Raw genomic sequence first — 26,406 nt, 5'->3', positions numbered from 1 at the left:
GGGGGGGGGGGGGTTGTGGGTGGAAGATGAAATAGATATAATCATTAGCCGCGATACTCGTCGATTCCTGGTCCTCTGCCCTATAGACATGTGTCCGATATGTTCCTCTCTCCCGATCCATTGCCATTAAAAGCCGTGCATGCATACACATCCGCCATCTCCTGGCCCACCGACTGACTGCTCCCTCTCTTCTCTCTTATCCTTCCCCGCCCCCTCTTCTCACCCCCGCCGTGGCCGTGCCATGATCAGGTCCGACTCCTCAAGCTGGTTAGATGCCATTCCTCTATTCTTTCCTTGATTCCTGATCAACCCCTCCCAACCCCCCCTCTTCCTTTCTTCCTCTTCTCTCTCGCCATGCGTGGGGGACAATTGGATGGGGAGAGTCTGGGCATGGCGTGCGTCACCATGCATATCTGTGCCTGGTGTCATGTTGGATGTTTGGCTTACACCTCGGGGTATCATGTCCGGGGTTTGCCAAGTCTGACTGCCCAGAAATAAGCGAGATTGGCGGGAATTTAAGCATTGAAATGAGAGAAGATGTGCATCCTTTTGGTAATGCCTCGTCGGAACACACAAGTACGATAATCGCTCAGGTTCGGTGTCTACGTTGCCTTTGGAGATGCACATCTTTCCCCTTGCTAGGCTGTAGTATGCAGTCTTGGTTAGATATGTAGAATGGTGCACGCGGGATTCCTACCCGAGGAGCGTCTGCATGGTGGCGATGACCTGTTTGTTTCTCTGAGAAGCGTCTCTATGGAGAGTCTCGTGATGTCATGGCTGCTTTTTTGAATGTAGTGCGATATCGATGCATACCGGGGACGAGAAGAAGCCATCTCTCCCTCAACACCATTCATGATACAATCTGCGAGCATCCCATCGATGCACGACCCCGAGAATGCCCACTCCAACAAGATGGAAACGGTTTCGTCCTGCACGGAGTGGATAATCTTGACCTCGCATGCGAGTAGAGACGGCTTTGCATGATAGCTGAAGTCAGCATGATGCAGCAAGCAGGAGCTTTGGCAACGTGTTCGGCCAATTGACGGCGCACGTACCTCATGATCTGAGGCATCGTATTGCAGTAACGGCTATTGAAGCGCTCCGATCAATCTCGCCCTTCGTACAGAGGCTCTGCATATTTACGGGCTGACTGCGTTGTCTTGCAACAAGACTACCTGATTCGGCCGCGCGTCTGCGAACGTCCAGGACTTGCGTATGGGATTAAAGTAGAAATCGGCGTCGAAACATCCACCTGTGATATTCAAGTTTCAAGTTTCCTTCGCCATCGCGATGTGCCATAGACCGCTGATCGCCGGGCTCGCTCTTTGTGCTCTAACCCGCGCACGGCAAGATACACATTGCACTCGAATCATCCTGAACCATCTGAGACTTCTAGGCATGCCCGTCACACGTGTAGCCGCCTGCCACCTCGCACCCGTCTCTCTCAACGCTCGAGCAGCAGCCGACGGGATAATGACACATGTGCGGCAGGCCGCCGCAGACGCAGCCAACCTTGTCGTGTTCCCCGAAGCATATATCTCGGCATTCCCGTTATGGAGTGCTCTACGCCCTCCGACCGAGAATCACGACTTGTTGCATCGCATGGTCGCCGAGTCCGTCTACGCGGATGGGGAGGAAGTGCAGACACTCCGGGAGACCGCGCGTGACGTAAACAGCGGTCATCTCCGTCGGCATCTCGGAGAAGACGCGTTCCGGCGTAGCTTGTCTCTACAACTCCGACCTCGTCATCAGCGAGCGAGGACAAGTCGCTGCGCACCACCGCAAACCGATGCCAACCCTTTTCGAGAAACTCATTGGGAGTCCCGGGGATGGATTTGGTCTTCGGGTGGCCGACACGCCCTCTGGACGTATCGGGGGCCTCATCTGCGGGGAAAATACAAACCCGCTGGCTCGGTACTCGTTGATGGCGCAGCGCGAGCAGATTCATATTTCATCGTGGCCGCCAATGTGGCCGACTCGACTGAACACGACACCTGGAGTGGCGGAGGCCGTCAAGAGCAAGCCAAACTACGACGACGTGCTCGCCGACAGAATCAGGGCGGCAGCGCACTGTTTCGAGGCCAAGGCATTCGGCATCATGTGCAGTGCGTTCCTGGACGAGAGGGGCATCGATGCAGTGACGGAGGGGGCAAGTGATCCGGACCTTGTCCGCCGGGAATTGCGCATCGGACCTCGCGGGGCCACCATGGTCCTGGACCCGACCGGGGCGCCCTGCCCATCTTTCATGGTCGACAAGAGCACGGGGGAGCACATGCCGGTCGATTACCTACAAAACGAGCAAGGCGTGCTTTACCCCGACATTGAACTGGATCGCTGCATAGAGGGAAAACAGTATCACGATGTCGTTGGTGGCTACCAACGCTTGGATGTCTTGAAGCTGGAGGTTAATCGGACAAGGCGCAACCCCGTGATGTTCACAGAAGACACTTCGCCGCAGCTTGAGCACGCTCATTCAAACTGGCAGGTCCCGGAGTGAGCAGGCCTCGTCGGGAGCCCCAGGGCGACGGGGCCGTTAGAACGACCTACAGCTTCGGGCTGACACGGTCGCGGATTTCGGATTCGTGATGCTCAGCAATTGCCTCACAGAGAAATCCTCGTAACAACCACTGCTTGGCAGTCAACACCCTTTGGTCATTTTCCTATTCATGATATTTGCATTTGTACAAAGGTAGTTTCATCGGCACAAGAATTGGCATCGCAGAGTCTACCACACCTTGTTTTGATATCCTCTGAAAGGCGAGCAGCGCAACAAGGATAGAAAGATGTTTGAGAACGGTCGAGAATGGCCCCCTTCTCCAAGTATCTGCCGATGCGGGCGAGCTCAACCATCTCAAGGAATCCGTAACCCATAGGCCCACCGTGCTTGTCATCCTGGTAGGCACCGACGGCCCTCTTGTGGCGGCCAGTCCCTTCTCGGAGGATGCAGTCGTCCATTCTGTAGCCACCCCTGACTGGGAGGGCAAGAGGAACACCGGGGGTGATCCAGAAGACGCTGGCCAACCTGTCGAGAGCCGACGATGACTGGGATGTTGTGTCGCTGCAATTCCGGAGCAGGACCGATGCTACTTAACATCCGGAGCTTGGGGCTCTCGAAGACTCCTTCGCAGACAATGACTTCGCGATTGGCATAGAGGCTCAGTCTCCTGACCCGGCGCAGTGATAACAGTGACTCCCTTGCAGGGGGCTTGTCGGCAATCGTCGATGATGAGCTCCTCGGAGTGCACCTCGGGCAGAATAGTTGATGCTGGACTTGTCTGCCACAGCGAGGAAGCTGCCGGAACGGCAGCCCTTGTAGATGGTTTTGACGCTGTGCGTCAGAGCCAATCGTATCCCCGTCGGATATGTTTTCACGCAGAGACTGTCCCGTGGACTTCCATGCTTCGGTGAGAAGTCCTTGGAAGCATTGCATCTCAGGGATTAGTTCCGAGTGGGAGATGGGAATGGGACTACCACGAGCTCCTTCGAGTAGGTGCTGCCGTCTTCGTGGTAAGTCACGCTCTTTCGTAGGTGATGAATAAGGTGGTCCCGAATTCACTCCTCTCCGCCGTACCCTTCCCACATGTCGAACGTGCCCTTAGAACCTGGAGGCTAGGTGAAATAGGCCAATGAAGAGCTACCGCCGAGGACCTTCCCGCGGGTGTCGAGTTCCTCAATCCGCTCATAGTCATCGCGCTTGATAATGGTAGTCTTGTATGGCCAGTCATACTTGCTTTTGCGAAGTTCCATGGCGACAATGTTTCTTGGCAGTGCCACCACCAACGATCACGAAGTCAAAGCGTGCGCCGTCTTGAGAAGACATGGTGGAATGGAGATGGAGAGTTTCAAAGTATGAGGACAAGCAAGGGTGGCGTGCGGGATGAATTCGGGTGCGAACAAGTTGGAGTATGGATAGGGTGATGAAACAGATCAAGTCCGATTCCCGAGGTGCAGAGAACCCAGCTGGGGTTTCAATGACGACATGTACCTTTCGAATCGCTCGGTGCTTTTTCTCAAATCAGACCTTACATGTCCTTTGATCCGCAGCCGTTTACCAATCACTCAGATCATCACGTCCCGGTAGAACGATCAGGCCAGTCAGTGCCGATGCAAAAGGCGAGAATACCCCGAGAGTTTGATCCCTGAATGTGATGCATAAAGAGGCATTCTGTTCTTCATACGTTATTACAGTCTCGACGAATCCCGAGATCAGCAATGGATAGCTGCTGCGGAGATGTGGCACCATGGTCAGAGTCTGGACTCACTCTGATGCTAGTAGCTGCGTGTCGCGCATCAATCGCTTATGCCAGCAATACTACCGCATCAAGCAATAGCATCTTGCCAATGAAATTCCCCAATCTCCTTTCGGCGGAGGCTCGGAATCGGCAAGTCTAATGCGATCCGCCTAACTCTTGCTGGTGTACGGACAGTCGGTAAGAAAAAAACGGAAAGGTACATGTCGCCATTGGGACAGGACGAAATGAAGGTTCAAGCGGAGGAGAGATCTCAAGTTATGTGACGTTTCGTCATCGTACTGGAGATAACAGCCACTTACCCTGATGAGCCTGTTTCATAAAGCTTTCCATAGTGGAAAATAGCATGTGCTATCCTGTACCGCTCAGTGTAGGATATGAAAATACTTCCGTTGTGAAGCGCTTTGCTTCTGTCAACTTGACCTAGACGCCCGACCAGACCACACCACATCACAGGCTCTCTTCTGGACGAAAAGAACCTAACATAACGACGGTGATAAAAGTACTCAGTGCGCCTATCGAGAAGTCTGCAACGTTTCTCGTGTTACCAGCGTATAGTTGGAGTTTCCATAGGCAACTATGAATGCAGGTAGAAATGTATAAGCCGTCATCTCCTATCTCAAATAACCTGTTGATCTTGTTGGTGAGAACATGCGTATGTGAGAGAGAGAGGAAGAGATAGAAAAAGAAAAGGGGATAAAAGAAGGAAACAAGTCATCATAATCTGCGTCTTGGTCATCTTCTTGCTAAACACATCGGCAGGGAAACTTCAACCGGTCGCTCCAGCTGCTGGTGCGCAGGAGCTCTCATGTCATTGGTATCCCATCCGAACCCAGAATCCCTGAACTTGTCCACGAATTTGTAGTTGACTATCAGTGGTACTAGAAGGAGGAAACCAGTTCCGAGCTAAATATGGAAGCAGCTCAGGCCCCCCGGTATCTTCAAGTTTGTGAAGAGACACATGCAAGGTTGGGCACCTACTGCTTCTGGTAGTACTACCTATTCCAGCTTGGATCGCCCCCCCCCCATCTTGCAACAGGATTGGCAACTGATCAGGATATGCACATGTGGCCGTGTGAAGCAACAAGTCCACACGGGGTACGGGGACAGCCACCGCGGAGGCCAGCCCGAGCGAAGAGCTTGAATAGGTTTCATTCAGCGCCGTGATGGCACCCACTAGAAGGCCATGGCCAGTTATGGAAACACCATGAAGCCGAACGAAACGTAAAATTAAGTGAGGTCACAGGCCAATTTGAGGAGACTGAGATGACCTGGAGAGTCGTCGCCGGCGCTTTCAGAGGCCGAGATGTCAGCTGTAGACAGATGCATGCCGGGTCGGAGTTCGGAGGGTTGAAGACATCGCTTACACTGAGGACTGGTATAAGTATCCAACAGTTGGCTCCTACGGTCTACTGCTGTCCGACAGATCTAAAGCGCAGCTGGTTTCGCCCACAACATCTTGTTATTGAAAAGAAGAGAGACTGCAGCTGCTTGCATCATATCCAACGTATTCAACATGTCGCCTCCTTATACTCTGGCTGAAGGTTGGCCTCGCAGCTCATCCCAGCCCCGAGACACGAGATAGCTAACGAACCGGTACAGGTTGCCCGCAGCCCACTAACTCGACGAACCTGCAGATTCGGAGTGGTTCCTCGAATGGTGGACAGTCTCTACTTTCAGATGTCCAGCTCATCGAGACTCTTGCGCATTTCTCACGGGAGAGAATACCCGAGCGGTACGCATCAACAGGAACTCCTCGACAATGCTGCAGACACTGACGTTCGGATCCCTTCTTTCTACTGTCCAGCGTCGTCCATGCCAAGGCTGCCGGGTATGACCCCTTCCCCCAATATCTGCCACATTCTGTGCAGCGCCTACTGACGTTCTTAAACAGTGCATACGGTGAATTCGAGGTCACCGATGACTGCTCTGATATCACTTCCGCGAGCTTTCTGAACAAGGTCGGAAAGAAAACCCGGTGCCTACTCCGGGTTTCGACAGTCGGCCCTGAACGGGGATCCGCAGACACATCGCGCGATGTTCACGGTTGGGCGATGAAGCTATACACTGATGAGGGTAACCTTGATTGGGTCTTTAACAACACAGTGAGCCTAATCTCTGAGACCCTTGTTCTGTACAGTGAATAACACCCGATAGCCTGTGTTCTTCATCCGAGACCCTGTCAAGTTCCCGTCGCTCAACAGATCGCACAAGAGACACCCCGCCACCAACACGCCTGACGCAGATATGGTAAGTCATTAGCCTCGGAGAGATACAGGTACACTCAGTAATATGATATGACGTACTGACCGTCGGGGTAGTTCTGGGAGTAAGTACGGCCCGGGGAAGAAGCGTATACTCATAAGCTGAATCTCGGTCAAAGCTTCCACGTTGGAAACCAGGAGAGCATCCACGAGCTCATTCACTTATTCAGTGACCGTGGGACTCCAGAATCTATCCGAAAGATGAACGCCTACAGTGGACACACCTACAAATTCACCAAGGAGGTACGCTCCAGCTGTGCGTGGCAATATCAGCCCAGCCCTCCAGCTGACTTGCATGGCCGAGTATAGGACGGTTCCTTCAGATACATCAAAGTCCACATCAAGAGCCAGCTAGGTGTCCATAACCTCGATCGCCAAACGGCTACGCGGTTGGCCGGGGAGAACCCGGACTATCTCGTCGAAGACCTCTACGATGCGATTGACAGGGGCAATCTCCCCAAGTGGGACGTATTTGTCCAGGTCATGAACCCCAAAGACGCAGAGAGCTACAGATGGAATATTTTTGACATGACCAAAGTGTGGCCACACAGCGACGTGCCTCTCAGGCGCATTGGACGATTGACGCTGAACGAGAACGTGAGTTCCCGAGCTTTGGGAGGGAAAAAAAGAAGAGGAAAAACGTCCGAGACTTTTAACAAGTAGCAGCCGAAGAATTACTTCACCGACATTGAGCAGGCCGCCTTCTCCCCTGGAACCATGGTTCCAGGCTGGGCGGCTTCCGCCGATCCCGGTAAGGACCACGTTGCAAGAATCACCAGCTTGTTCTCGTTATTCACTTCATATACAGTGCTCCAGGCTCGTATGTTTGCCTACGGCGATGCTGCCCGTTACCGTCTGGGTACGAACTACCAGATGCTGCCGACCAACCACGCCAAATCACCAGTCTACTGTCCGTTTCAGCGAGACGGCCTCATGAACTTCGGAACCAACTACGGTGATGAGCCCAGCTATGTCGGGTCCATGCTGAAGCCCACCTCTTTCAAGGTTGACAGTGCGGGAAACCGCGTGGCCTCGACCTTCACAGACCATGAAGAGTGGGCGGGCTACATCACCAGCTATGTGAGTGAGGTCGGTCCGGAAGACTTCCAGCAGGCAACCGCTCTCTGGCATGTGTTGGCGAAGAATCCCGGGGAGCAGGACCGGTTCGTGGACAATCTTTCGTCGCACGTAGCTGGAGTCAAGGATGACAGGCTCCGTGGCATGGTCTACGGTATGCTCCGTATCCCCAGCTCCTTGTCCAAGACACGATGGAGAGTTGCTGACATGTACCAGAAATGTTTACAAAGGTCGATCGCAGTTTGGGATATCGACTGCAGAAGGCTACTGATGGTTCTCGCGCCCAAAAGGGTAAATAGGGGGATATGTACAAGCTAAAGATATTCGAATACAGCTAGAATATTGCAGACATATTCTCCCATGGTTCTCTTACCATAATCCCGTGAAAGGACCTATATACCTGTGATGTTGCGTGAGCATCGTCGCCGCTGTCTTTTCAACAATGACAAGGACACTCCGTACAGCATAGCTAGATGGCCTATTTTCATTCTATCATGATCATGCTTGACATCGTGTACGTATTCCCCAACAGCTTTCGTGACGCTTCCTGCCACTTTACAGCCTTCTGCCGGAGCGCCTGTTCATCACGGTGAGTGACTGCAGACATTAAGACAAGTGTTGGTGAGACTTGTTGCTCCTATTTCTGGCGAATGGCGAATGGCGAATTGCGAATTGGTACTTTGCGATTTCATTTGCGCTTGTGGCGAAACATGACATCGAGCTCTGCAGTTAAACTACGTAGACTCGTTTTATCCGACACGACCACATTCAAGAAACTTAACCCGCCCCCCCCCTCGCATATTGGATCCAAGTGGCCTTCAATCTCCATGTATCGATGCGAGGAGGTAATCTGGAGTTCGCTCATCACTGTCCAGAAACTCTTCTCCGCTTGGGCCTCTTGCCTGGCACACGACGTACAGTAAACAGTTCTCCACGCCCCAGCGTGCCTCTGAGCTCAATGAACCGAGAGTTCTAGCCAAGCTTAAGACGTAGTAGCTCTCTCGTTCTCCATGGTCAGCGTTAAGATATATGTGGAAGATGATGTCGTACAGTCCATCCACAGAGCCCTGCTGCCAAGACGATCTGTACCTGTCAAGCAGACTCTCGAGCGAAGACAGAGAATGAGTGCCGGTTCCCCCCCAAGCTGACCCTGCATCCTCGGCCTCCAAAAACGACTTGTAGATCAAGACACAGATCAGCAGCAGGCACGCCAATCTCCGGAATGCGTGATCGTCGAAAGGAGCTTGGTCATCAGATGTGGGCTGGGAGCTTGAGGGTCGACTGCGAGCCTGCAGCACTTCCAGGACATCTATCGTGACGGGAAATCGCACCATTCTGTTCGCGTAAAGATGCCGATGGAGACTTGCGAAGATTCTGATATCCTGAATGAAGGACAGAAGCCACAAGCATCGGATCCGGTGGAGGTTGTCCTTTACCCACTCATGACCCTGATCGGTAGATATCTCCCAGATTCGATTTGACGTGTCAAACCACGACGGTCCGTTCATAAGCGACACCCTGTGAGTAGTAAAATCGTTCAGTGGAAAGTCCGAATTCCGAAAGTAGATGAGACTGTGCTTCTTACAGATAAGCCACCAAGCTGACACGCCAATTAGAGTGAAGGGCCTCGATGCCTCCCCGAGCTCCAACTAGACGCAATAGTCCATTGAGATGTACGCGCCATTCGGCTTCGGTACCCCAATACCTCTGGTTAGGTCCGGGACGTCGGGTCAGCGTGCTGGACATGATGAGCCCCCAGGACGTGACAGTCGCACCCATACCTCATAAGTTAGAAGCCGTAGGACTGCGGCGATGATGTTGTCGCTCATGCAGAGTTTGGGGTCGCTCATCCACTCGGCCACCATTCGGATGGCCTCGGTTTTATATTTGAGTGCAGTCCTACGATTACGGCTGCCTCGCATATGTGCGAGGTGGGCCGCGGAATGGGCCATGATGGCGTTGAAAGAAGCTGCATTGGACAGGTCCATCGGCAGCCACACATCTCTTATAGGGTTGAAATATGCGGTCTCGAGGCGGTCAAATATCATTGTCGAGTACATGACGAGCCCTGGGAGGAGAGCGGTCGGTCAGACATGTAGAGCTCTGGAATACAGAGAGAGCAAGGCACATGCACCCACAATGATGGAGAAGCTGATGATGCTGGGCCGTCAACTTGATGGGGAAAGAGTCAAACGGGTCCAGCTTGCAAGATGCCAAGGCTGATTTCATCCCCGAGATTGCTTGTGAAAGGACCGGGTTCCCGAGAGCTTCTGGGAAGTTTTCAGGAACCGGCCCCAATCCATGCTCGCCGGGATTATGCTTGCTGCTGACAACCTGTTTGCCCTTGTCCGGAGCGTTATCGCTCCCACTCCTGGTCCTTGACAGCTGGTAGGACTCGGCGCTGTTGAAGTCGGCATCGTTGGACTCAGCGATGTTGGGGTTCTCAAGCGGGCGCGGCAGGATGACTCGATCGTTCAACGAATCGGCTTCTTGTTTTCTCTCTTCCGCGCCTAACCTCTGCTGTCTCCGCCTCCAATGCTGCCGCATAGCATGACTTCGTACACCATGCTGGGTCTCGTCGGAAACGAAGGCGAAGTTGGGCCGAGCGGGCTGCGAGGGACCCTCGTTCGTCGTATGTTGAGGCGATACCATACTTCTAGCCTCCTGGTACCGCATGCAAAGACTGCAGCCCGTAAATCAAATGTTTGGTTAGAGATCATTCAAGAAGAAAGAAGAAGAAAGAATGGAACGTGACACGACGCTAGATAGAGCAAGTGACGTACGTCATTCAATTTACATCACTGGCGCCGTTCATTCTCGCTTGATAGGACGACCAATGTCACCCATTGACCTCTGTTCTCTTAATAAGAATGGACTTCGTTTGCCATTCGGTGATATGTCACAGCGTACAAGATTCAGAGAACTATCATTGTGTACCATGTATGAGTTAAGACGATATCACGTATGCAAAAACCAGAAGGTAGGATCCCCAACTGCGATCTATAAAGTCTGTCTATATAGCATGTACTACATAATACTCCATAAGGCAGATGAATAGAGCGAGAGCTCCACGAGATTTTGTAAGCGAGATGCTACTGCAGTAGTACATGGAGCAACATTGATATCTGCGACCGATGAGGCCAAGTTCTTTTCCGGGCAAATATACTCTCCTCTGGTTGACAACCAGCTTCTGCCAATCCTAGAGGCGCCTCTCAATCCACGCGAGGATCTGAAGGCTGCAGAGCTGATAGACGTTCCATCAAACCCACCTGAAGAAATACTGCCGTGGCACCACCTGCAGGGAGCCTCGGATACTTGCGGCCTATTGAATGTTGCTTCCTTCACGGATGAGGTATAAGAGATAATACAGGCTGTCTAGCGCGGCTCTATCCAGGGTCCTGAGTAGTCACCCCGTTCTTCGCATGTATATGAGAGCCGGGTATAGAATGTTGATCGGCGACATCACATCGATACATGCACGCTTAAACGGTGTTTATATCTCAGCACCACCGGGAACTGAAGCCGTTTTTGCTCAAGTGCAGATTACTGTATTTGACGTTTCTCCTATTCAAAGATGGCCGGCCTTACCCCCAGACTCTCGGGCGCTTAGTTCAAGGATGAAAAGTTCAGATGATACAGTGGTCGCTTCTCCCGGATTCAACCTTCTCGACTGTCTCTCGACTTGTTGGACTATGTAATGATCGAGAGCACAACCTACGAGCTGACCACTTTCAAAGGTTGAAGCTTTGCCGGGTACGCATATTCGTGTTATTGATGCCTCGAAGGCGCACTCTGGAGCAAAAAGCATGTCATGGCGACAGTCTGATTGTGCTTCCGGCGATAATGCCTACTATCGGGGTTGGACACGCGATGCATTGCGCCCGAAAGACGATCAATTGCAGTCGGAAATCGGTAATTACTATGCTCGTAAACGGTACCTTACGGCATTGAGACATGTCGTTTTCTTTCAACATTGTCCGACAGGCGAACCTATAATGGATGAACCGTCGCCGACTACCGGAAGGGTTGGTTGGTCAATCTTGTGGTGAATGCTCTCAATTGTGTCATTTCACTCCGCAATCACCCAATCCCCGAAGGTGGGCCAGCCTGTTCATACCGGCGTACAAGTCCAGAGTCCACAGCTCCAATCCTGGCTTTCCTGAGCTTTTCCGAGTAGCCGGATTGGTGGCCTTGTCATCGTTGCATGGACGGAGGGTACCTCAGCTAGACCCCACACGGCCAAGGAGGGTCTCGCCCTTTCGCCGGTTGTTCAACTCTCCACCGTCTCTCGGATGCTCAGGTAGGATCGCGACGGAACTTGATGGGGCCCGGCCAGATATTGTTTCGTTCATCGTGGCGATCATTTCTGAAAGTAGCACAATGATTGAGAGCGCCATGTTCCGCACGGACAGGAACACGTTCGCTCCTGAGTTCCCGGGCCTTGCGGAGCAGAGAGTAGCACTTGGTCTCTCTTTTCGTCCAATAACGTCCTGTCGGTGGTATTTCTTTGCTTTTCTCTTTCTTTTTCTTTTCTGGTTAGATCTAGGGCCCATTAAACAGCTCGACTCTGACGTATGATTACTTCAATGGCCGTCCGTCCTGCTCATTCATGTTCTCCGTCCCGGTCCTTTCCTCTCTGCCTCAATTGCCCCTTGCCTCGGAACTTGACGACGGTAGACTGTCGCAGAGGTCCGAGACAGAGATCATCCAGGAAACTCTAGCCAGGTATTCTTAAACCGGCCCACCCCCCTATCACGACCTTCTTCGATTGCTGATCTCAAATCGCTCCCAGCTCACTGACACGCCATGACTATGCTGTCCAAGCTCCTGGCCGCCGGCCTCGGGCTGCTGCCTCTGGCCTCGGGCGCGACCAACAAGCCCAACATCCTCTTCATCCTGACCGACGACCAGGACTACCACATGGAGTCGGTAGAGCACATGCCCTTTCTGAACAAGCACATTATCGACCAGGGCACTACCTTCGACAACCACTACTGCACCGTGGCCATCTGCTGCCCGTCGAGAGCCAACCTCTGGACCGGCAAGGCTGCGCACAACACAAACGTCACCGACGTCAAGCCGCCATTCGGTATGATCTCTCCAGCTTTGCCTCTGACCACACAATCTTACCGGGCTCTGACCATCTGCCGCAACAGGCGGTTACCCCCAAATCATCAAGGAGGGATGGCACGACAACTTCCTGCCCATCTGGATCCAAGAGCTCGGCTACAACACCTACTACACCGGCAAGCTGTGGAACGCGCACACGATCGACAACTACAATGACCCATACGTGCGGGGATTCAACGGGAGCGACTTCCTCTTGGACCCCTACACGTACCGGTACTGGAACGCACAGATGACGAGGAACGGGGCCGCCCCCGTTGCTTATGATGGACAGTACTCGCCCGACGTCATTGCCCAAAAGGCCTACGACTTCCTTGAGGAGGCCACCTCGCACCAAGAGCCGTGGTTCCTCACCGTGGCGCCAATCGCCCCGCATAGCGAGATGGTGCCCCAGACGGGCTTCACCGACCAACCCCGCTACCACCCGCGCCACGCGCACCTATTCAAGGACTACAAGATCCCCCGCACCGAGAGCTTCAACCCGGACGAGCAGCCCGGCGTGGCGTGGATGAAGAAGCTCAGGAAGCTCAATGAGACCGTCATCGACGCCAACGACGAATACCAGCGCGCGCGCCTCCGCTCCCTGCAAGCTGTCGACGAGATGATCGACGGCCTATTCCAGAGGCTCGAGGACAAGGGTCTCCTCGACGACACGTACATCATCTACTCGACCGACAACGGCTTCCACATCAGCACGCGACGCATGCTCCCCGGAAAGGAGTGCAGCTACGAAGAGGACATCAACATCCCCTTCTTCGTGCGCGGGCCCGGCGTCCCCCAAGGCCTCGTCTCCGACGCCGTGTCGTCCCACACGGACGTAGCGCCCACCATCCTCAAGCTGGCCGGCGGGTCCAAGGATGACTTTGACGGCGTCCCCATCCCTCTGAGCACCGAGGACCTGGCCAACCTCGAGAAGCGCGAGCACGTACAAGTCGAGTTCTGGGGCTACGCACTACCGGAGTCAGTCTTCAACGCCGACTACCCCTACGGGACCGTGGACAACAAGGCCGCCAACAACACGTACAAGTCCCTGCGCCTCATCGGGGACGACTACAGCCTCTTCTACTCTGTATGGTGCAGCGGCGAGCACGAGTTCTACGACCTGCACCGTGACCCCGCTCAGGTTCACAACTACTTTGACCAGGGGCAGAACCTGAGCACCGTCAGCAGGGAAGGTCTCGCCTCCGAGTACCAACTCGCAGGGCGCTCATTCGAGCTCGTCGTCGACCGCCTCGACGCCCTCCTCATGGTCCTCAAGTCCTGCAAGGGCGAGCAGTGCTACCGTCCCTGGAAGACGCTCCACCCCAGCGGCAACGTTCAGACGCTCCACGACGCCCTCGCCGCAGACTTTGACGACTTCTACAGCAAGCAGACTAAGATTCGCTACAACTCGTGCCAGATGGGCTACTTACCCGCCGAAGAGGGCCCTCAGGATGTCAACCAATTCGACGCCAACTTCTACAGCATCCGTCCCCAGGACAGTGACAGCTGGCAGAGGAGCTACGAGTACAACGTGAAGCACTGGTCGCATCTGGAGTGAGAGAACAGAAAGCGGTGGCAGACTACTGCTGCTTTGATTGAATGACTTGGACGACTTTTTTGCTGTATTACTTTAGACGAAGAAAATTTTACAACATATCTATATGGTATATACAATCGGAGCTCCCTTCCCGTCTCTATGCTTGCCCTGGGCTATTCTCCTATTGTGGACTGTATAGATCACGATTTGAAGCGAAGCGAAAACAATACCCACCGACACCATGATGATCATCGTGCGCAGGCCTGTTTGATAGCTTTCGATATTGGAAAATTGATCATCAGCAACGTCGACCCTTCAATTGAGTGGTGAACGGTGATACTTACAATGGAGCATCGCCAGCTTGGAAGTACTGGGTACCGACCATCAACCCGCTAATTGCGGACATTACCCACATACTAGATCATGTTAACCTCGTTTCTTTCATCTTCATCTGGTTTGAGCTCAAGGGGGGACGGTAGAGAAAGGGAAAGGAAACGAAAAGAACCGGGGTGCTGGGGGGGGGGGAGACAGATACATACGCAATGGCTATACTTCTTTCTCCAGCCTCACGGCAATTAAGCTGAACCCAAGAATTGGAAACAGGATGATAGCCCACTGCGAAGCTATTGACGGCAGTCCAGAGGCCCCATTTCGACCATTTTCCAACATGAGGATGGACCTGTCGAGCAACGATGAGTGTTATCAGATAACAGACATGGGCTGCAATGACGGTCCCGCCACGAAGGTTGGTCCGGTCACTCAGGTAGCCAAATAAGAAGACGATTGGGAGTGCCAGTGAGGCGCCCACGGCAGCAAGTGCGTTTGCGGCGATACGATCAAACCCTAGAGAGCTAAGAGTATTGCATCGTCAGCACGCGACGTCTGGAACTCACGCACCATATGAGGGAGACGCTTACACGATGATGGAAGGTGTGTAAGTGGTCAGCGGGGCCCATGTCGAGAATACCGCAAAAGTGGCCACATAATGCGGCCACCGGCGGTAGTGCAGCACCGTCCTCGAAACCAGATGCCAGTCGATGGAGAGTCCTTGAACTCCTGGCCTTTTGCCGTCGTGGTCGTCCCTTTCCAACCTTTTCTGCAAGATTTTCTGTTCCGAGGGCGAGAACCGTACTAGACCAGGTCCCACCAACGGTCGGGGAACGTCTGGGCTACCGGGTAGGAAGAGGAGTAGAACGAACGACACGAACATGGTGAAGACCCCTTCGACTGCTCCCTGTCATCAGTAAGAAGTCCTCCGTCATCATATAGTGTTATAGGAGGGAGATGGGGGAGCTCACTGAGGAAGATCCATTGCCAGCCTTTTATACCGCGAGCACCGTCCAGCTTCAGGATACCCGAGGCCAGAATGGGACTGATGGCGTTCCCACCAAACATGCCGAAGAAGAAGACGGACAGGCGCTTGGAGAGCTCTCGCTTCGTGTACCAGGTTGACAAGGTGTAGACTCCTCCTGGGATGTACCCGGACTCGGCGAACCCGAGAAAGAGACGTGAAGCGAGAAAGCCACCTCGGTTCTTGATGAAGACTTGCATGGTCGCGACGAAGCCGAACATCAAGACTTGACCAGCCATCCACTTTCGCGGGCCGATCTAGATGGATACGAGTATTAGCATCCATATCCCCGGATGGGCTGCTGTCATATCCGATCAAAGAAGAAGAATTCCTCACCCTCTGTAATGCCATGTTGCAAGGGATTTCGAAGACGACAATGGCCATGAACAGCAGCTGGTTTCCCAGGTTGATCGTGTCCTGGGTCACACCAATATCCTTGGCGAAGCCGCCGGTCAGAGCGCTGGCCAGGTTCATACGATCGAGCTGGAAAACTAAGAGTCCCAGGAAGAGCAGAAGAAGAGTAGAGCGATCGACTCTATGCTCGAGTCAGTGTCGTCAACCGAGCACATGTAGTTGGCCTTGCAGACTTGGAAAGAAGGACTGACACGCAGGAGACCGATGGGAGGCTATATCACGAACAACTTACTTCCTACGTGCCTTTAACTCCTCGGATATATCCCAGTCCTCTTCGGATTCGCAGGTCGGCGAGGAGTGATCTAGTGATACTGGGAGTTCCCCCCGATCTGGGTCGTGGGACTTGTGGGGAACATGGCTCACTGTCATGATGTCAATGCTCGGCTGCTCTGTTGTGCTGGGAAACAAACACGCGGGTACGGCGAAACACGGGCAGATATCTCTCTCGGGATTTAAAGCAACGTGGCAGACATGCTTAAATTTATAAAGATTCCTCAGCGGGCATCGATCGACACCCAGAAGAACGCCCAAATTTCTCCGTGAATGTTGCAATCTACAGACAGGGGTGCTCGACTCACTAGTGGCCTCTCCAGAATCACATCATTACTGACAACAAGGCGTGCTCGACTGGACATTTCGAGGCTTGATGCTGAGATCTGGACTAGACTCCACCCCCACCTTGACGTCGGTCGGAGTCGGAATCGGAGTCGATTGAAAACAAAGCATATTGAGCTTGCCCTTGATCCTACTCGCACTCTGCCCGACGATTCGTCTTCAAGCTACGTATTCAACGCAAAAGCAGGTCGTCGAAGGAGGATTGAAAGCAATGGCCGTTGAAAGCGTCAAGAGCGTCGCCGTCATAGGTGCCGGTCCCTCGGGTGCCATCACGATAGACGCATTGGCGAGGGAGAAGGCTTTCGACGTCATCCGCGTGTTTGAGCGGCGTGAAAGGGCCGGAGGATGTTGGTACGTAATGAGCGGTCTAGCGATCCTTTCTACGGACCGCGTAGCTGACCCAACACTTTTACCCTGTAGGGTCGGCGATGATTCCGAGCAGCGGCCCCCGACGGTCTCACCTCTCGCCCAGCTATCCGACAGGAGCGCAGACAGCCCGCTGCCCATCCCGGACAATCTGCCTGCCTACACCCCAAAGTCGGTGCAGCCGCGTTTCACAGAGTCCTCGATATACCCGTACCTCGAGACCAATGTCGACCATGTGGCCATGCAATTCAGCCAGGAGCCCATTCCGGCCCAGGCAAGCAGACGGTCTGTCGACCTCTACGGCCCGACCACGCCGTTCCGCCCGTGGACCGTCATCAGACAGTACATCGAGGGCCTTGTCAAGCGCAACGGATACGAGGACTACGTATCCTACAGCACCACCGTTGAGCGCGCCGAGAAGGTCGGGGCCAAGTGGAAGCTCACGCTGCGGAGGGATGGCAGAGAACGCGATTACTGGTGGGTCGAGTGGTTTGACGCCGTCATCGTCGCGAGCGGTCACTACTCTGTGCCATATATACCGGCTATCCCGGGACTCGAGCAATTTGAAAAATCGCGCCCCGGAAGCGTCATCCACAGCAAGCATTTCCGAGGCAGGGACCTATACAAGAAGAAGGTATACATGGCAAGATGTGCAATAATTAAAGAAGAAAAAAACACATAACCCCGCCCGCAGAGTATTAGGCTATTAGACTGACCGTTACAAAAGAGGGTTGTTGTCGTCGGAGCATCCGTGTCTGCAGCCGACATCGCCGTCGACCTGGTCAGCGTCGCCCAGCAGCCCGTATACGCCATCACGGTTGGACATACTTTCAACGGGTACTTTGGGGACGAGGCCTTCCGCCATCCCGGAATCGTGAATCGGCCCACGATCGCCAAGATTACCGGTCGAACAGTCCATCTGGAAGATGGCGGCTCCGTCGACAATGTGGACCACATCATCTTCGGAACTGGCTATACCTGGACGCTGCCATTCTTGCCATCGGTGCCTACCCGCAACAACCGCGTGCCAGACCTGTACCAGCATATCGTCTATCAGCACGACCCCACGCTCCTCTTCGTCGGCGCGGTACAGGCAGGCCTCACGTTTAAGATATTCGAGTGGCAGGCCGTGTATGCCGCTCGGCTGCTTGCCGGACGTGGCACGCTCCCGTCTGTCGAGGAGATGCAGAGATGGGAGATAGACAGGATCAAGGCTCGCGGGGACGGTGGCAAGTTCGGTCTCGTTTTCCCCGATTTCGAAGACTATTTCGATACTCTGAGAGACCTTTCTGGTCAGAGTGTGGGGAGACAACTGCCCAAGTTCAAGCGGGAATGGTTTCGGTCATTCATGGACGGACATGAGCTGCGGAAGAATATGTGGAGGACTTTGAATGCGGAGGCTGCCAAGGGAGGGTTGGACAAGTCTGCTACGCACAGAGGGCCACGTCTGTGAGCATCGAGATACTTGGGATGATGACGCAATGTTTATACGATTGCAAATTTATATATACAGATTTCACCTTTTCCAAAAGGTAGAGCCGAGTGATAAATATATTAGAAAGTGGCTAGGCTATGTAGGTTTTCGTGCTTAGAAATAAATAAATGTATTGCCAGCCAAGGGCTTCTCTCCATCCACAAACGCCATGACAAACCCTTTGTCTTTTATAAAATGTGTATAAGAGCAGAACAAAACAAGGAGATGGAGGAGCAACAGACTGATAAGAGTGAATAAAGAAAAACAAAGATAAACACGGTGCTACCATCAAATCATCATAGACCACTTCAACCCGCAACCCGTCCTTGTTATGACAAAGGTGTGCGGTCCGCCACCGAACAAAAGTACTTCATCCGGAGGCCGCCTCTCTGACCGGTCGCATAATAGACAACAGGGGGGTGGGGGGGGGGGAACTCGTCAACAGGTCAGAGGAGCCAGCCTCGACACAATCATCGAAATAGAGAGAACAGACATCAGATAGGGAAAGGGGGAAAAGGTGGTGAGGGGAAGTGGTACGGTCGAGAGAGAAAGCTTTCTCATAGAATCTCCCGCAGCTTCTCTTTTTGTTGGCTTGTTAGGCTCGATGGGAAGTTGACCTTGTACTTGATGATGAGGTCGCCCCGCTGTCCTGCCTTCTTAGAGATGGGCATTCCCAAGCCTGGGTAGCGCTCTTGGCTTCCGGGTTGCGTAGGACCGCCCTTCTCGAGGTTGATTTGTTTGCCGTCGATTGTGGTGACCTTGCGCCTCCAACCAGTCAGGGCTTCCTTGAGCTCGAGTGTGACTGTGTAGATGAGGTCGTTGTCTTCGCGCTGGAAAAGGGGATGCGGTTTCTGTTTCGGAGCCCGAGTCAGTAGCTGTTCCTGTTTTCTTGTTTCCCGTGGGGAATCTGAGCCGAGTCATCTTACCTCTTCGACGACAAAGTGCAGATCTTGCCGGCCACCTTCTACCTGGTCACCGACTCCCTTAAATTTGATCTTGGAACCCTTTTTCAATCCGGCCTTGATGGGAACCTCGAGGACCTGGTCCTTCAGGATTTGCTTCCCTGACGGGTCGAACCGCTTGGCCTTGATCTTCATCTTTTTGGTGACGCCGTTATACAGATCTTCGAGCGATACGGGAAGTGGGCGCTCGACGGAGAGGACCTCGGGTGTTGACCCACGCTTAGAGCGAGGGTCAGGGGCTCCGCCGAAACCAGGCCGCATCTTGGACCCCCGGCTACCGCCGAAGCCGCCGGGCATGCCGCCCAGCATGTCGAAGTCGTCATCGTCCATACCGCCCCTCATGCCGCCGTTGGGGCCGTTGGCGCGCATAAACTCGGTGAATATGTCGTCTGCGTTGGTGAAGCTGAAGCCACCACCAGGGCCGCCGCCGGTCGTTGAGAAGCGGAAGGATTGCGTACCGCCGCCACTGGGCATACCTCCAAAGCCAGGGAAGCCGCCGAAGCCACCGGCTCCGCTAAAGTCGGGCATTCCGCCAGCTCCGCCGGCACTGGGGTGTTCGGGTCCAGCAGAGGCGCCATGTAGCAGGAAATCAAGGCCATACTGGTCGTAGATCTTGCGCTTCTCGGGGTCTGATAGGATCTCGTACGCCTGGGAACACTCCTTGAACCTTTCGGCTGCGTTGGGGTTGTCCTTGTTCTTGTCAGGGTGATGTTTCAAGGCTGCTTTCCTATTGATCCCCCCCCCTTGTTAGCAAATCGACTCAGAGTGACTAATTTTTGCGCTACGTATGCAGAGAGAGGGGAAGAATACTGGAAACTGCTTACCTGTAGCCTTTTTTTATCTCATCCTGCGACGCCTCCGGCTTGACGCCCAGAGCTTCGTAAAGTTTTGTCTCCTTTACCATTTCGTCGACGCAAGAATATGAATCGCCAATTTGCAGAAGTGGATGAGTCGAGTTTCTGTTTGGCAAAGGGTGTGGTGGGGTGATTTGTCGTCGGGTATTGGGCTATGCAGGTTCTCGTGTCGGGCGTCGTCTGTATTACTGCGCAGGTGTGTGCGTTGCTTGTAGGGCGAGGAAGTGACAGTGTGCTGAGTGAGTTTTGGTGATGCATAAGTTGTATGCAGGAGCAGGATGGGAGAGAGAAGAATAAAAGGATACAGGAAGAGAGGAGGGTGTGGTCTAGATAATACGTAGCCAAGTGAAGTGGTCTCATGCTTTCCATTCGTGAATGTGGGGCATGGTAGCTTGTAGAAGCTTCGCAGCGGTGACGTCGTCTATCCATCCATCAATGTAATCTGTACCCTATCACTTGTTACCACTGTAATATGTATGGGAGAGGGCGAGGTGGAAAGAGTGGTTTGGCGAGTGACTTCCATCAGCATCCATTTCTCCATAGAATCTGGGCGCTGTGCACAAGCCACATATGTACCTACAAGTGGAAGTGGCTTTAGTCAGCCCAGGTTGACCGGATAATAATCGATCCCTACCGTTCTCTGTATCTCCCGCCTCGAACACCTGGAACGCTCTGCCCAGCTGTACTACGTGGCTGCGCTTCGGACTAGAGAGTACCAGTACAGTCCAAAATCCACAAGTTTCCCCTACTGATTAATACATTACCTGTAATCTGTAATCTGTACGATGTGTACACCACTATAATTCATATCGCGTGTATCTCTATTGGCCCACCCGCCGTTATGGGCCTACTCCGATCTCTGCCCGACGGCCACCTTTGCAGGACGGGCAACTATTGCCATTGAACGATTGGGTATCCATGGAAGCATCACTGTCTTGGAAGAAAATTTTCCTCCCGACTCTGCATTGAAATCAAGCAAAGATGAGTCACCGATATGCCGTCTTGGGCGCCGGTGTGGTTGGGCTCTCGACAGCGATAGAGTTGAAGACTCGGAGTCCAGACGCAAAGGTCACCATCGCAGCCAAGCACTTCCCCGGTGATCGGAGTCCCGAATACTGCTCCCCATGGGCTGGGGCGAACTGGATGACCACTGCGACAGACAACGGACGCCAGGAGGAGTGGGATGCCATCACCTATCGCCGTCTGGCGCACATTGCTGACAATGTACCCGAAGCCGACGTGACGCGTATGGAGCTTCGCGCATACTTTGACAAGCCAATGGAAGAGGCCGAGGTTCTCAGTAAGGGAACGGGTAAGATTTGGTACGATCAGTTGACGGGTGGTGTGCGGCATATGGCGCAAGGGGAGCTCCCGGAGGGGGCCTTCTTTGGCCTGGGAATTCAGACGTTCATGATCAACACCCAGGCTTACCTTGCATGGTGAATCCTGCATCCTCCCTGGAGAACCATCGACGCTGAGGCTGACTAGAGATGCACGAGGCTGAACACGCGATGCCTCAAACTGGGTATTGAGATGCGGAGATGCAGTCTGGATGGCATCGGTGACGCCTTTCGGTCCATTCCAGCCGATGCCTACTTCAACTGTACCGGGCTTGGGTCCTACCACCTCAAAGGGGTAGAGGACCGCAACCTGTACCCCACACGTGTAGGAAGATATCCATACCATTTCACCGGGGGATCGGAATATCTGACAGTGACGATGTCCAGGGCCAAGTCATGCTTGTCGAGTCCCCCAAGACGCCCATGAAGACCATGTACTTCAGGTCTCCTCGTCGCGTCGACAACGACACAACCTACATCTTCCCAAGGTATCCATCCGGTGGCGTGATTCTCGGAGGATGCCGGCTAGATGGCGACTGGGATACCACACCTAGTGAGACTCTCGCCGAGGATATCAAGAAGAGATGCTGCGCCTTGGCGCCAGAGCTGGGGAAGCCCGAGGACTTGAAGGTCATCGCCCACACTGTTGGGCTCAGGCGTACGTTCAGTCATGATGCCTCATGCAGAAACGAACTCTCTCACTGATCATTTCCTGGGTTTAGCAAGCCGGAAAGGGGGCATACGTCTAGAGTCCGAGACCATTGACGGTCATCTCATCATTCACAACTATGGCGCTGGAGGCACAGGATATCAATCTTCTTGGTAAGTGTTCGGATGCCTCCATCTTGAAACATCGTCCGTTGTCTACTCTGCTAACGGGATATCAGGGGCACGGCTGAGCATGCGGTCAACCTTCTGATCCCACGTGAGACCGAGAAGCTTTAGATGTCGGGTTCGGGGGTTGAGATGGCTGGGTCAAGGGTTGAGGTCACTAGACTATTGACCCTGTACCCAAACCCTAAACCCACCCAACGGCATGGCTTTTCTAAATGTTGACACATATAAGGACTTATTGTTTTATTCTTGTTCTATCACTTCGACCATAGTATGTGTATGCTGTCCTCTGTCATGACTACTTGGAAGACAATAGCGGGATCTCCACCGCACCGACCTGGTTCACGATGGGTGAGTAGTGTTCCACCCTCCTGTGCTTGGCAAAGTTGAAGACGCCGTTCTTGTAGCGCGCGCAATCGCAAAGGTCTATCTCCGCGACGACAAGCTCATCGTCGCGCGTTTTGGACTCGGCGACAATCTTGCCACTCGGGGCCACTATGACGGACCCCGCAATGAGCAGACCGCCATCCTCGACGCCAGCCTTGGCAGTATTGATGCTGAAGCAAGCATTCTGGTAGCTGCCAGCCTGGCATGAGAGACGGTGGTGGAACACAGCAAGGTCGTACTGCTCCTCCTCGTCTCCCCTGTTCTGCGGGGCATATCCCGTGGTGTTGTATCCCTCGAGAACCAGCTCGACGCCCTGGAGGCCGTAGCATCTCCAGGCCTCGGGCCAACGCCTGTCGTTGCAGATGAGCATTCCGAGGATCGGGTCCCCTTTTCCCGGTGTGGAATCCTTGCTATCGGCCTTGGCGGCGTCGTTGACGAGGCCCGGGGCGCGGAAGGCGGGGAAGCCTAGATCGCCCGGCGTAAAGTACCGCTTCTCCAGCTGCTCGGAGAAGTTGGGTCTGTTGAAGGGCTCGTACGACCCGGGGAGGTGCACTTTGCGGTACTTGCTGATAATGGAGTCTTCGATGGCAGAGTAGTAGATCATGGTGTTGTAGTCCGTCTTCTTGCCTGCGGCATCGGTCCACCTCTCGGCGTAGCCAACGGCAAAGTCGATGCCGAGGCCCTGAGCCTTGTCAAACAAGGGCTTGAGGTTCGGGCTCGCACGTAGTGCTTTCGGCTCCCCCTCGGACTCGGGCTCGAAGAACTTGGCCAGCTCGGCTTCGTCTGTGAGCACATGTCGCGGGAAGAAGGTTGTCAGGGCCAGCTCGGGAAACGTCACGAGACGCACGCCTTGCGAGGATGCGTCGTCTAGGAGTTTGAGCATGCGCTGCAGAACCTTCTCACGCGGCGTTTCCAGCTGGATAGGTCCCAGCTGGGCCGCCGCGACGATGATCTTTCGATCCTCTGACATGACTTTTCTTGCTAAAAGATTGGTTCAGTTGAAGAGAAGGAGGGTGAGTTACAGCTGCCAAACATTTGTTAGTTGAAGCAGAAATGGCGATATAGAATTCAGCTGGCAAGGAAAAATATGTAGAGACCAGGAGTCCCTTGTTTTCTCATCCTTATCCGTCCCGTATCAGGCTCTTCGTATCTCAGCATTTCGAAGCCCCGCGTTTTTGAACATGGAGATGCCGAAGGATGCTGACATCAACAAGCCGCTTATCTCCGCCATATTATTATCTGCACGATTGCCCGCCGGCGTTCCGCGCCGACCAAGCTTCGCAGCCCAGGCACTTCGGCGAAGAGCGTCCCACTGGCAGATATTCTTATCGTCGGGGAAGATGTATCCACACACAACTGGAGCGCCCGTTTTGCTGCACTTGAACGAATATCAGTCGCCTTATCCGTTATGGGGAATCGATGTTTGCTGCGGGCGGCCGTCCTCGGTTTCCGATCCGATCTGGGAGCATCTTGCAGTTCAGTTTAAAAAGAATGTAAGCTTTCAGCCTGTAACGGATTGCGAATATTACCATGTTTGATCTCATAGTCAAGAATGGCCGCATTGTGAGTTGGCTCGAGAACTTGAGGATGCAAGGCGTATCTGGCTGACAGTTATGTCCAGGTCACGGCCAGCGAGGTGCTCCCGTTTGGTATAGAAATCGGGGTCAAGAATGGAAAGATTTCTGCTCTAGGAACTGATCTGGAAGCAGCATCCGGCACAGAAGTGGTTGACGCAGAGGGAGCATACATAACACCAGGGTGAGTGCATCATGGGCTGTCTAGTTCGCGATCAGCAGATGCCTGTTGCTGACTGCTTCCCAATCTACAGAGGTGTGGACTCGCACGTCCATATCGAACAGGACAACTCCCCTACAGGAGATACCTGGGAGACTGGAACGCGGTCAGCTATCGCTGGCGGAAACACGACGGTGATCGCATTTGCGTCGCAGAAGCGTCACGAGGACAGTATATGGCCGGCGCTCGATGCCTACCACAAGAAGGCCACGGGAAATTCGTTCTGTGACTATGGCTTCCACATGATTGTCTCGAATCCCACCGACAAGGTCATTGACGAGGAGCTCCCGGAGCTCCTCAACAAGGGAATTTCCAGCATCAAGATCTACATGACCTACGAGCCGCTAAAGCTCGGTGATGGCGACATCTTCAGTATCATGATGCAGACACGCTCCCTGGGTATCACCACCATGATCCATGCCGAGAACAGTGACATGATTGAGCAGATTACAAAGTATAGACCTCTCCGTTACGTACCCTGTCAGGGTGTCTGGATGCTGACCGTTCAGATAGGCGCCTGGCCTCTCGTGGCAACACGCAGTCACACTTCCACGCTGTGGCACGCCCTCAGATAGCGGAGAGCGAAGCCACGTACCGCGCCATCAAGCTGGCCGAGGTGACAGACACGCCGATTCTGATAGTGCACATGTCCTCACCCGAGGCGATTGGGCACGTCCACCGATCGCAGCGCCAGCTCCTGCCCATCCACGCCGAGACGTGCCCCCAATACCTGTACCTGTTGAGTGACAAGCTGCGCTCTGGCTCGGACGACTTTGAGGGTGCCAAGTATATCTGCGCACCACCTCTCCGTCATGATGCGAGGGACCTCGAGTACCTCTGGCAGGGACTCGCCAACGGCACCTTCACAGTCGTGTCATCGGACCATGCCCCCAGCACGTTCGATCACCCCTGCGGCAAGATGAAGGGGATGATGGCCGTAGAGGGTAGCTCCGAGCCCGGCGCGGATTTCCGCAGCGTGCCCAACGGCTTGCCTGGCATGGAAACTAGACTTCCGCTCTTGTTTCATCGGACGGCGGAGCCTCCCAACAAACCCGACACCAGAACGGAGGCCAACTCCATGGTCCGCATCTCCCTTCCCCGTTTTGTGGAGCTCACGTCGACGAATCCTGCCAAATTGTACGGCCTGGGTCATCGCAAGGGAAGCTTGCAGCCCGGATTTGACGCTGACATTGTCATCTGGTACCCGGACGACGAGAATGCTAAGGGGAGGACCGTGATTCGCAACGTGGATCTGCATCATCGCATCGATTACACACCCTATGAGGGAGTAGAAGTCCGCAACTGGCCCAGGCTGGTATTCCTTCGCGGGAAACTGGCTTGGAACCGTGACGACAATAGTTCCCACCAGCTCGGTAAAGGCGACGGCGAGTTTCTCGAGAGGCAGACATCGGCTGTCTTGACCGGTCAGGTGGGCAGGACGGCTATGGGAATGAGGGACGGGGAGTGGGGATATTGGCTGTAGGTCATGTAGGAGTCAATCCCTCGGTTCGAGATATGATGCGAGGAAGCAAATTATAGTGACCATGGAGAATCCGTGCGCAACCCCAGCTGCCAGGTCCTTGCTGACACTCGATCCATCGGAATACACGCGGGAGGTGTCGAGATCGTGACGAGGTAGCGGCTCGGCATAGAGGACGTCAGCCCTTGGACCAGTCTCGAGGTCCAACGCTGAGCGCTGTAATGTACCGAACTTGGCCAACTCAGCTCACCATCAAGTACGAGGACCTCTTTCTTATAGTGGCCCAGAAGCAGGCTCG

General features: G+C 53.9%; 12 protein-coding genes across 12 annotated transcripts; 6 read left to right on the top strand and 6 right to left on the bottom strand.

Annotated features, from left to right (window-relative positions):
* Positions 1 to 1,398: 1,398 nt before the first annotated feature.
* GMORB2_2850 (Carbon-nitrogen hydrolase) lies at positions 1,399 to 2,497 on the top strand (the record flags this gene model as incomplete). The annotated part of the gene is given in 2 exon segments (XM_035464828.1): positions 1,399 to 1,663; positions 1,677 to 2,497. The coding sequence occupies 2 exon segments, from the start codon at positions 1,399 to 1,401 to the stop codon at positions 2,495 to 2,497; spliced, it is 1,086 nt and encodes a 361-aa protein (XP_035319498.1).
* Positions 2,498 to 2,725: 228 nt separating this feature from the next.
* GMORB2_2849 (GMC oxidoreductase) lies at positions 2,726 to 3,747 on the bottom strand (the record flags this gene model as incomplete). The annotated part of the gene is made up of 5 exons (XM_035464827.1): positions 2,726 to 2,748; positions 2,796 to 3,042; positions 3,131 to 3,500; positions 3,572 to 3,602; positions 3,639 to 3,747. 5 exons carry the CDS (start codon positions 3,745 to 3,747, stop codon positions 2,726 to 2,728), a joined length of 780 nt encoding a protein of 259 aa, XP_035319497.1.
* Positions 3,748 to 5,766: 2,019 nt separating this feature from the next.
* GMORB2_2848 (catalase) lies at positions 5,767 to 7,798 on the top strand (the record flags this gene model as incomplete). The annotated part of the gene is made up of 9 exons (XM_035464826.1): positions 5,767 to 5,794; positions 5,853 to 5,985; positions 6,145 to 6,355; positions 6,408 to 6,500; positions 6,572 to 6,579; positions 6,634 to 6,757; positions 6,824 to 7,111; positions 7,178 to 7,265; positions 7,323 to 7,798. Coding segments are annotated over 9 exons (1,449 nt in total), but the record flags the coding sequence as incomplete, so codon positions are not given.
* Positions 7,799 to 9,321: 1,523 nt separating this feature from the next.
* On the bottom strand, positions 9,322 to 10,243 carry GMORB2_2847 (uncharacterized protein; the record flags this gene model as incomplete). Its single annotated transcript, XM_035464825.1, has 2 exons — positions 9,322 to 9,659; positions 9,730 to 10,243. 2 exons carry the CDS (start codon positions 10,241 to 10,243, stop codon positions 9,322 to 9,324), a joined length of 852 nt encoding a protein of 283 aa, XP_035319495.1.
* A 2,154-nt stretch (positions 10,244 to 12,397) lies between these two features.
* On the top strand, positions 12,398 to 14,258 carry GMORB2_2846 (Arylsulfatase A or related enzyme; the record flags this gene model as incomplete). Its single annotated transcript, XM_035464824.1, has 2 exons — positions 12,398 to 12,680; positions 12,748 to 14,258. 2 exons carry the CDS (start codon positions 12,398 to 12,400, stop codon positions 14,256 to 14,258), a joined length of 1,794 nt encoding a protein of 597 aa, XP_035319494.1.
* Positions 14,259 to 14,357: 99 nt separating this feature from the next.
* Positions 14,358 to 14,643, bottom strand: GMORB2_2845 (Major Facilitator Superfamily; the record flags this gene model as incomplete). The annotated part of the gene is made up of 2 exons (XM_035464823.1): positions 14,358 to 14,511; positions 14,582 to 14,643. The coding sequence occupies 2 exons, from the start codon at positions 14,641 to 14,643 to the stop codon at positions 14,358 to 14,360; spliced, it is 216 nt and encodes a 71-aa protein (XP_035319493.1).
* Positions 14,644 to 14,653: 10 nt separating this feature from the next.
* Positions 14,654 to 16,371, bottom strand: GMORB2_2844 (Major Facilitator Superfamily; the record flags this gene model as incomplete). The annotated part of the gene is made up of 6 exons (XM_035464822.1): positions 14,654 to 14,749; positions 14,773 to 15,088; positions 15,155 to 15,464; positions 15,536 to 15,845; positions 15,925 to 16,123; positions 16,235 to 16,371. 6 exons carry the CDS (start codon positions 16,369 to 16,371, stop codon positions 14,654 to 14,656), a joined length of 1,368 nt encoding a protein of 455 aa, XP_035319492.1.
* A 457-nt stretch (positions 16,372 to 16,828) lies between these two features.
* Positions 16,829 to 18,436, top strand: GMORB2_2843 (Flavin-binding monooxygenase-like; the record flags this gene model as incomplete). The annotated part of the gene is made up of 3 exons (XM_035464821.1): positions 16,829 to 16,968; positions 17,038 to 17,617; positions 17,711 to 18,436. The coding sequence occupies 3 exons, from the start codon at positions 16,829 to 16,831 to the stop codon at positions 18,434 to 18,436; spliced, it is 1,446 nt and encodes a 481-aa protein (XP_035319491.1).
* Positions 18,437 to 19,014: 578 nt separating this feature from the next.
* On the bottom strand, positions 19,015 to 20,323 carry GMORB2_2842 (DnaJ-like protein subfamily B member 4; the record flags this gene model as incomplete). Its single annotated transcript, XM_035464820.1, has 3 exons — positions 19,015 to 19,308; positions 19,384 to 20,146; positions 20,244 to 20,323. 3 exons carry the CDS (start codon positions 20,321 to 20,323, stop codon positions 19,015 to 19,017), a joined length of 1,137 nt encoding a protein of 378 aa, XP_035319490.1.
* A 931-nt stretch (positions 20,324 to 21,254) lies between these two features.
* Positions 21,255 to 22,558, top strand: GMORB2_2841 (FAD dependent oxidoreductase; the record flags this gene model as incomplete). The annotated part of the gene is made up of 5 exons (XM_035464819.1): positions 21,255 to 21,712; positions 21,773 to 21,938; positions 22,001 to 22,271; positions 22,336 to 22,435; positions 22,501 to 22,558. 5 exons carry the CDS (start codon positions 21,255 to 21,257, stop codon positions 22,556 to 22,558), a joined length of 1,053 nt encoding a protein of 350 aa, XP_035319489.1.
* Positions 22,559 to 22,745: 187 nt separating this feature from the next.
* GMORB2_2840 (putative amidohydrolase) lies at positions 22,746 to 23,804 on the bottom strand (the record flags this gene model as incomplete). The annotated part of the gene is made up of 1 exon (XM_035464818.1): positions 22,746 to 23,804. The coding sequence occupies one exon, from the start codon at positions 23,802 to 23,804 to the stop codon at positions 22,746 to 22,748; it is 1,059 nt and encodes a 352-aa protein (XP_035319488.1).
* Positions 23,805 to 24,364: 560 nt separating this feature from the next.
* GMORB2_2839 (dihydropyrimidinase) lies at positions 24,365 to 26,111 on the top strand (the record flags this gene model as incomplete). The annotated part of the gene is made up of 4 exons (XM_035464817.1): positions 24,365 to 24,397; positions 24,456 to 24,592; positions 24,663 to 25,082; positions 25,142 to 26,111. The coding sequence occupies 4 exons, from the start codon at positions 24,365 to 24,367 to the stop codon at positions 26,109 to 26,111; spliced, it is 1,560 nt and encodes a 519-aa protein (XP_035319487.1).
* Positions 26,112 to 26,406: the final 295 nt, after the last annotated feature.

This window comes from Geosmithia morbida (genome assembly GCF_012550715.1).
Source record: "Geosmithia morbida isolate 1262 chromosome Unknown scaffold_14, whole genome shotgun sequence".
In the NCBI taxonomy this organism is placed as follows: domain Eukaryota; kingdom Fungi; phylum Ascomycota; class Sordariomycetes; order Hypocreales; family Bionectriaceae; genus Geosmithia; species Geosmithia morbida.
This window is presented reverse-complemented; position numbering and strand designations above follow the sequence as displayed.